The 9,937-nt window shown below is 47.1% G+C and overlaps 1 protein-coding gene across 1 annotated transcript; it reads right to left on the reverse strand.

Moving 5' to 3' along the window:
- Positions 1-1,793: 1,793 nt before the first annotated feature.
- LOC144146700 (sodium-dependent noradrenaline transporter-like) lies at positions 1,794-9,670 on the reverse strand. The gene is made up of 4 exons (XM_077678631.1): positions 9,547-9,670; positions 6,512-6,643; positions 3,048-3,226; positions 1,794-1,924 (listed from the first exon to the last, which is right to left on the reverse strand). The coding sequence occupies exons 1-4, from the start codon at positions 9,668-9,670 to the stop codon at positions 1,853-1,855; spliced, it is 507 nt and encodes a 168-aa protein (XP_077534757.1). The 3' UTR covers positions 1,794-1,852.
- Positions 9,671-9,937: the final 267 nt, after the last annotated feature.

The raw sequence follows: 9,937 nt of genomic DNA on the forward strand, positions 1-9,937 counted from the left end.
GCAACTGTCCTAATAACTTGCAGAATGACGTCATTTCACATCTCAGCCAACCGAACTGCTTGACATGACGTTTTTTACGTCTATAGATCACGATATTGCTTTTGCGTCGATAGTCTGAACGTAGCCTTACAGAGCATTACACCTTGCGGGCATGGTTCTGCCAGTCGAAGCATTAGCGAAGAACAGAAACAAACTTTTAAAACCAGAATGGTTTGCGAAAACGTCATGTCTGGTGTTTACTGTCCTTGAGGGCCTATTTTATGTTCGGAAACATCTGTATACTGTTAAAAAATGTATTCTATTAGCTACGTATGCTGTCCTGCACGGTTTTACGCGTGATGAAGGCACTTCTTTACATTTCTTTTGGTAGCCGAAGTGTGAAATGGCTTTGCATATAAACCCATATCGTGAAAACTGGTTTCCTTCTTGTGAGGCGTCTTCATCGTATAATGGTTGAGTAGCTTTTCGTGTAATATTTACGATGAAGGAAGGTAAAATCGTATTCAGTCAACCGGTACATGTAACAAAAAGGCTGGTTGAAATTATTATATTCACTGTTTGTTTTTAGGACTGAGTCGTTTGGCAGGCGTCCTCAAATCGAGACACCGAACGCAGCAACGACGGCAAAAAGTAAACAGCCAGGCGCGTCTAGCGTAGGGTGAGGAGGAAGACGGCAGGCGCTACTATTGCTCTCTCGCTGGCTCCCCCTCACTCTGGTTTCACGCATCGCCGCAGGAGTGCCTTCTCAGCCGTCCCCCTCCTCAAACACAGTTTCTTAAAAATGTTTACCGCAAAAACCAAAGACGGAACACACAAAAAAGTAGACAGGACAAGCGCTTGTCCTGTCTTTTTTGTTGTGTTCCGTCTTTGGTTTTTGCGCTAAAATTTTTTAAGAATCATGAGCCAAGTAGCCCCCTAACAACTTTTGTTAAACACTGTTTCGTTTTCCCCTAATGCAAACCACGTGACATTCGAGCGGGAGGTTAAAACACTATTTGCAATAACATGCTCCCTGCTCCCCTTGAATGGCTATTTCGAACCATGACACATTTGCGCGGCAGGTTCAAATATGATTTGCATCAGCACGCTGGCAGGCGGCGTTCTGTCTGTCTGTCTGTCTGTCTGTCTGTCTGTCTGTCTGTCTGTCTGTCTGTCTGTCTGTCTGTCTGTCTGTCTGTCTGTCTGTCCGTCCGTCCGTCTGTCCTTCGGTCTGTCCGTCCGTTCGTCCATCCATCCGTCCGTCCGTTTGCCCGTCTGTCTGTCTCGACGCCAGTGCGGCCATACAGGGTGAAGACACCCTTTGAACGGTCCCATGCGGCCGCTATGGGATCAAATTGCTCAACGCGTTGTACTTTTCGTTTCTTACAAGAACCAGCAACGCGAAACAAATAAGATGATTGAAAATTAAACAGCAAACCTCGTGGCTACGATTCTTTTAGCGCTGTTTTGATACAATGACTTTTTCGGCAGCGAGCAAGTGACCCAAAATCTGTACGGCGGACGCGTGCATCGAGGCACCCTAGGGATAACAGCAGAGTAGCGCGCGCCGCCGTGCGCTCGCTGATGACGTGATCGCTTCCTAAGACGCAGCAGATATTTGCACCGTGACCTCACGCTGCACACAAATTTCGCATGAGGCAGTATGGTAATCGTCACTGCATTTTTATGCAGGTTTTCAATATATAACCGGTCACTCGAGTGCTATTGGTTTGGCCATTTTCTTTTCTTTATCGCTGAATGTTGAACCTACACTGCGCCTTTTCAGCGTACCTGTGATGGGAAACAAAAAAGGCTACTCGCATTTGGAGGGTTTGGCAGACGGTAGACATGACAAATGATCGTTGGTTACTCACTAGAAGTGCTCGTTCGTGCTCTCTGATACATTGACACAGCCACGAGTAGGGTTTCCTGGGAAGCACACCATCTGTAAAAAAATGGAACGAAAGAGAGAGAGAGAAAGAACATTTATTTGCGCAGCATGCGTAAAAGGGCTTGCCTTCGTCCCTAGACGTCGGCCGTTGGTGGAGGGCTATATAATTTGATAGCGAGATCAAAGCACGACAAGTGCTGTCGTAACTGTCAAAAGTACATAATTTTTTTTGCGTTCTTGCGCAATGCTGGGTACCACGTCAATCACTGCCTTCAAAAAAGATCTAGTACGTTCTATCACAAGTTTTCACTCATTTTGTTAAATATTTGGTATGGTGCCGTAGGTTACTATATTCTACTATTAGGTGTTTACAGTATGTAACCAGCGCCTGCTTTGTGTTGATGCTCGACAGAAGCTCTTTTTAGAGAGCTGTGATTGTTCCTCGTACAGCATTCATCGTCAATGTCCATTCAGCATCTCCGCAGACGGTAACTCAGGCAACAGCATTTTATGGCGCTCATACAGAGCAAATACTTCGCTTAAAACGAACGGGTTTTGTAGGGCCTACTTTGGTAGAACGCCAGGCCGGCGCTCTGCGTCGATGCTCGGAGCTGCAACATTGAGGTTTTACGTCATTTTCCTAATAATTGCCCGAAAACTAACTAAACATCAATAAAGATCCCGCTGTAATAAAGATTTCAAGCACCAACGGACGTCAAGCACCAACGAAGCCACAAAGACATTACTTATAGTTTGCGCAACGCTCGTATCAAGCTTGCAGCTTAGCCAGCCCATATTTTCAAGAGAGATGCAGAGTTTAGGCAGATTTTTACATCCGGTTGCGTAGCTGAGACAGAACCTAAGGAGAGCATCGTGCAGCGTTTACGACGCACTTTCCAGTGTACAATCCAAGCTCCAGCCGTGGCTGCCGCTGGCAATGACTCATTAAGTGATTGATTGATTGATTGATTGATAGATTGATTGATTGATTGAGAGATAGATTGATTGATTGATTGACTGATTGATTGATCGATTGATTGAATGATTGATTGATTGATTGATTGATTGATTGATTGATTGATTGATTGATTGATTGATTGATTGATTGATTGATTGATTGATTGATTGATTGATTGATTGGGTAGCTGGTGAACGTTCTGCGTGAATGGTGGCTTACCCTGGAGTCAGGTCCGAAGCAGGACTCCTTCACCTGGCCTTCCCAGAAGCCGTAGCATCCGGCCGAGCGTGGCGGTAGCTGGACGAATGCCATCAGGAGGTGCTGGACCGACTGAGCCATGACGGCGCCCAGCGAAGCAGCCACGTAAGCAACCAGGAGCGCCATGCACACTTCGATGCCTGCAAAAATACAGGGCGGGATGATTTCATGCACTCGAGAGACAAGAAACACGCAAAGCATTTACGCCGAGGCACTTTCACCGCCGAGGTAAAAACCATCCAACCTAGTAAACGCGGCCAGCACCCGCACAAACGAGCAGAGATTGCTACAACGGAAACAGCGCTGTGGAAAAATTATCGTTGGGGCACAGGGTATTGTTTTAAGTATATGCCCAATCGAAACAATAGCAGACATCTTTCCTTAGATGATTCCGTTACACGGAAAGTAATTCGACGTTTAGAAGCAGCACCGATGTCTCTGGATGGAGGTTTAGCAAAGCTGTTAAGAAATGTTTGCCCTCGTATTAATGAAAACAACCCCAGTGTGTTTGATTTGGCGTGGAGTCACGGACCGCACACATATACATAGTCTTGCGTTGAACCTCCTCGTCTCTTGCTAGGAGGTTCACGAAAAAGTGACATAACAAATAATGCCCGCGCAGTAGCATCCCCAAGAGGGATCGAGGTCTTTGGTGTGGAAGCTTCAGCTATAGGATTCTCGCTTGAACCAGGAGAGACTCGGCTATATCGGTTGTTCTTGTGTAGTTTTGAAGATTTCTCGTCAGATTTTCGCAACGATCTCATTGCGTGTACAGTGGCCCGAAATCAGGCTGGAGCAGTAATGGTGACGACGGTGTAACTATCGGTTCGATATGTTCTTGCGATAGCGTAGTTATAAGCCTGGGACTGTTTTTCTTACGTACTTTTTGGTGTTGGCGCTGAAGGGCGCATCTCGGATAGAACAAATTCCACGTACTGCTCGTTAGTGATAGAAGACAATCGGTGCCGTCATAAGACTTTACATATCCTATATCCTTTCAATTCTTCATGTAAAAACCTAATTTTCTCATCTTAATTGTTGCGTATATGTGATTTCTTACTGCAAATCGAAGGCATCTGCCACTGACGAGGACATGGTGCCGTATTCCGCCACCCGCCTTTATTTTTGGTCCTTCATTTTTTTGTTTATGGGTGTTTGTTGTAGTTTGCCCTTCTCTGGTTGTGCCTGCATTTCTTCGCATTTATGGTGTCTCTTCAGACGAAGGGTATCTTACAATTAGGATTGATCTCGTATTATGTTCATCAATAGCCTGTCAACGCCCACTGCAGGGCGAAGGCCTCTCCCATAGATCTCCAATTGCCCTGGTCCTGTGCTAACTGCGACTAATTTATCCCATGAATGCGTGTTAACATTGCGTGCCCTTTATTCGGCGACTCCACTTGTATATATACTCGGCGACCAGTGTTAGGCACTGCAAAGAGGTCGACCTAAACTTCAAATTCATCTCAGCCGAATATTTTATTGCACCTTATGGTTTACAGGAAATTGAAAAAAAATGTTATCCCTATTCTTTTTAGGGATTACAGTTATTGCTTCTGCGCGTGTTGCTGAACATTCCAGTTGTAATATTCGATGACCGTAGAATGGTATACAAGCGGAAAAAATTACCAGTTTTTGGAAATATATGCTCCTCATGTCACCACCTGAGAGATATAGACTGGGAACTATCGATGACGTCCATTACCATGAAAAACTGCTGTGAAACATTCTTATTCAACTACGTTCAATATCTCACACAACAAAGAGTTTTTCGGTGACGGGTGTTGGGTGTGTCCCTTCTCTTGAAGGCGTTAATCACTGAACCGAGGACTAGGTTACGCCTCAACGTCCCTATGGAGAACTCGGACCATGGTTTAACTCCTCACTATAAGCTCCATTCACCGTACCCTCTGGATAAGAGTGACCGCAACAAACATCTTGAAAGATGAATAACGTGTCATTCTAGTCCACTGTCGGCTTGTCCGGGAATGTATCCCACGAAGAGCGGCATCCTTTCGTTGCTTCCTGCTTTACAGCACTAGATGGATGCAAAGCGGGTTATACCCAAGTTAGCGAGCAACATGTTATGATCACGGCAAGGAGAGCACGCTGACAGGAGCGCAACTATCAAATGAGAACTTTTAGGGCGAAACCTCTACTACGCTACATGTTTGAAGGTCATTCATCCCACTGCAGTAACTTTCAGCCGCGGGTGCGCGAGCAGAGCTGCTGCCTTAGCTCGTTAAGGGTAGATGCGACTGCCGGATTCCGGCGGCGCAACGAGATAACGGACCCAAGTAGGGCCTTTTGTACCGGAGTCAGGGAGTCACGCTGAGGCTTCTTAACACCACATCGTTTAAATATTCGCTGACGTTTGAACATCGTGAAGCGCTGGCGCTTGTCATATATCTCCCCGTTGTTTAGCGTAAAGAAAACTGCAGGGACATTTCAGACAAAATCTGTGTTTTATAACCGACAGCCCCCGCGTTTATTTAGTTTGGAACACTCGTTGGGTTGGTTTTTATGATAGTAAGCGAACAAAGCGGCCGTGCAAGAACAAATGGTGAGTTCGAAACTACGCAGGAAGGTTCCAGCCGCGAACGAAAAGAATGGGGCGCTTGAACTGCCGCAGAAAGGCTCCAGCCACGCAAGAAAAAAATGGCGCGTTCGAAATGACGCAAACCGCTCCAGCACACAAAATTAAAGCAAGCACAAAAAGTTGCAGGAAGGGGGCAGACGAGCACTACGGACGCGGGAAATGCATCGGGTGGCAGCACTGAGCGGATAACGGCGCTGCAGCGCATTATGGCGAATCACTGCTCTGTACTTCCGACAGGTTTCACATGGAGTGGAACGGCTTTAATTTTTTTCTTATCGGTTCTCTCTAGGAGACGGTGAACGGCTGCAGTCTGAAGTGCGGTTCAGTGGAAGCGAACCACGTGACTGGGCTAGGGTGCAATTACTTCTGAACGAAAACATTGCACGGATTAAGTTTACGCAAACTACAAGAAAAACACGAGGTAGGACAACAAAAGCACTGCTTTGCCGGAACTTGTTTCCTCAGTCTCGCCACACATAGCACGGTGGATGGGCTGTCTGCGCGTTCCCTTCAGCGCAAGAGAAAGGACCAATCCAATCTCCAGAAGAGAAAGCCAGACGGCATGCGGCGAAATCTCAAGCAAAGGCCAACTTTCGAAAACAATGTGGGCAAAGTAACACTGAATAGAAAAACACTATGCGAAAAACACTGCGCCCGTGCTTGCGCTCGTTATAACTAGGTTTATGAGGGTCAGACCTGAGCCATTCTTTTCCCAAAGCAAGGCACCAATAGAAGCAACTGTACTTCAGTGTACTAGCAAAGTGCTCGCGTAGGCGACAGTGCGTAATCTGGGAAACAGGAACTTGACGTCTGTGGAATAGCAAACCTCTGGCCCATGGCAGGCATTTTGTGAGTGCGGCTTGTCCGAGGCGCGCGTGGTGTCCCAGCATGAGTTCCAAGTAAAGCAGCGGGCAGCCCAGCAGCGGCAGCAGTATGGTGTAGGCCAGCAGAAAGGAGCCTGCAGGTGAGGGCGGTGAATGTCAAGGCACGTTCGGAATCGGATATTGCTGACGAAGAAACAAGGAACAGGATAACGTTGCTACACTTATGGTATTGAAGGAGCCACGAAGACAAAGTAAAACAAATTTCAATTTGAAAGAACTAGCCTGTGATAACTCTCTAGGCTTCATTGCAGCCACGAATGATTCTTTTGAAACAAAAAAAAACCCTAAAATATTGAAAGATATTGAAATTTCGCGCCAGTGTGGCGTAATATGGGAAGGAGTGACGTAATATGAGCCAGCACTAGAAACACAGGTGTCAGTGTGTTAATACAACGTTAGCATTTAGGTGACATGGCCGCACAGATATGCTTCTTGTGGGTGGCTGAGGTCTGGGGCCGAGAATCGCACAAACGAGATTGTGTGACGTCATAAAGAAGTCACCAAAAAGTAGCTGGGGAGTCACCACTGGTTCATATGTCTTAGTTATTATCTCGATCGTGTGTTTCAACTTTTGATATAGTCAGTATCGTTGTTATCGGGTCAAATAAGTCTTCTCAATGAACCAAACTCCTATTTTGTCCACACGCCACTTCAACTGCTTACACAAAGGTGGACCGCAAAGCGAAATTGTGTTCTACACTCAAGCTAGCTGATGATTTTATTAACCGCGTAGCAGTTCTAGCGCTGGTGTTGACTCCAGCCTCGGCTGGTAGGTTCAGGAGTTCCGAACGGTTATGACTATATAAACCGCTTGTTTTTCGAAGCTTCTATGCAACGCAGTTACGGATTGGGGCTATTTTTGGGTCCGTAATGTTACTAATTCACCTGATTGCGGCGGTGGCTAGACATCGTGACTGCGAACGCGCTACGACGACAAGGCGCGACCCTGAAGTGCTGTTCTAGGAAGGGAGCGCGCTAGCACTGCGAAGGAGGCGAAGGAGGTAAAGTTGAATTGAATTGGACAAAACCTCTTTTCAATTCGTCAAGAGGGAAGTAACTGAGAGGGAAAGAGTTGGAGGGGCGGTAACAACGCGCGGGTAACAATGCGCGGGTAGCAGCACCACAGCCCGTTGGCGGTTTAATCACCACCCTCCACTTACCCCCGCTTTCAAGTGCAGAGCACTGTAGGCGCTCGCCTTGTCTTAGCTCGCTCCTTGGAACCAAGCATATCGCCACGGCGTTACGGTGTAGCCTGTCATCGTCTAGCCTGTCCCGGTCTGTTCGCCGCCGCGGAACCCAGAGGCTTCGAAAGCCAAGCGGCTATGCCAGGATATACGTAGGGTGACCTAAGGTTCAGCTGGTTATTCTTAGTTTTCGTGGTTTTTACGATTAGCCGATTATCATGCTCACTGCTGCTTATCATGTAATCCAAACCCGATTCAATCTAATGCAATCGAAAACCTATCCAGGTCCATCCAATCCAATGCAATCCAATCCAATCCTCGCGCTTGCGCAGCACGGCTCTCCAGGAGCTACGCGACACAGGTCTACCTCGGCCGGTGTAGCCGATCCAATCAAACCCAATACAAGTACCGCTGTTGTTCGCGGCGTACCCCTGAGGCTTCGAAAAACAAGCGGTGTATATAGTCATAAGCGTTCGAAAGTAGTAAAACGCTGGCGCTTGTCATACATCTTCACCTTCATAAATTTCAATTGCATGGGGTGGTAGCAGTTAGCGGATAACGGCGGTACCGCTCATAATGGCGAATCGCTGCTCTGCACTTCCGACGGCTTTCACATTGAGGGGAACGACTTTAATTTTTAAAGTGCAGAGCACTTTATGGGCTCGCCTTGTCGTCGTAGTTCGCTAACGATCGATGTCAAGCGACTGCCGGAATCAGGCGGCGCACCGAGATAACGAACTCAAGTAGAGTCTGGTGTACCATCGTCAGGGAGTCACGCAGAGGCTTCGAAAACCACGAGGTTTAAATAGTCCTAACCATTCGAACCAAGTGAACCGCTGGCGGTTGTCATACATCTCCAAGTTGTTTAGCGCAAAAAAAAAACTGCAGGTATTTTTCAGGAAAAATCTGTGTATTTAACTGGCAGTTCTGCGCTAATATATTTAGAACTGCTCCTTAGGTTGGTGTTTCTGACAGTTAGCGGAAAGGCTGCAGCCGCATATGAAAAAAATTACGCGTTCGAAATGCCACAAAACAGTTCCAGCATACGAACCCAACTCTCGGTGACGCATCTTTAGGCATGCGGCGCGTGAGCGCAGTGAAGGGGGGAAATTTGAACTGCCTATTCACCAAGAGAGAAGTAGAGACAGGGCGGCGAAGAGCGTGATGGGTGATTGCAGTGAGCGGAAAACGGCGCCACCACTCAATATGAGGAATCACCGCTCTGCACTTCCGACAGCTGTCACATTGAGTGGAACGGCTTTAACTTGTTCGCTAGAACGAGGCACTTATAAATGTATTTTCTTCACTATAGGAACAGGTATTTAGAACTAACCCGCCAATCACTGAAAAGTGTTCACTAGATATTACCGTGACGCATTCACTACTGCTTTGGGAGGATTATGACTCTGCACTCTCGTTCAGAATTATTGTTGTGATATTATCCCTCGACTCCAAATGCGGGAAGGACCCTTCGTTTAAACTGCATGTTCCTCCTTCTAATGAAAAGCTTGGTCTGGACCCACCAATTACTTGATTCTACTGCAAAGAAGATCCACACGTCATGATCACCCGAAAAATACTTGCGCCATATTTCTCTCGCGGAAACCAAGTTTCGTTTTTTTTTTCAGACGATCAGAAGTCGAAACAATGATATTCCTCTCGCAATGTCATGTTATGCAGCACGCGGTTTGTATTTATACATAATGTCTTCATTTGCAAGCAACTCTAAGCCTGGACACGCAGGAACTTGCCTCCGCCATGGTTATAGAGTAGACGGGGCAGTCTCCACGCACTGACTAGACCAACGCCGATGCTGGCACATGAGAGGGTGAGCTCGATCTCCGACGCCCAGAAGCGACGCTGCGGGGCCCAGGAGGGCACCAAGAGGCCACCGCCAGATGTGACGGTGCTGGACATGTTGAATCCATCTCCGTAGGTAAGTTCTTCTTCGGCTTCCACAAGCCGCCGCTGTTCAGGTGCACTGTACACTTACTCAGTGGATGGCCAGCAAAAAAACAAGGGCACCATGAGGAGGCAAATTGATCAAATGCGGCCGCAAATGTAGTTTGTTTTGCCGTAGATGAAACAAAAAAATGTAAACAATAAAAACTTAGCGCCCTCCCACTCTGTGAAGAAGGCTGACCTGCAAGCCTGCACGCCCTCCACGGAGTGAACAAAACAAAA

This window comes from Haemaphysalis longicornis, unplaced genomic scaffold, assembly GCF_048455015.1.
Source record: "Haemaphysalis longicornis isolate Haplotype H1 unplaced genomic scaffold, Haemaphysalis longicornis Haplotype H1 scaffold_7, whole genome shotgun sequence".
Lineage (NCBI taxonomy): Eukaryota > Metazoa > Arthropoda > Arachnida > Ixodida > Ixodidae > Haemaphysalis > Haemaphysalis longicornis.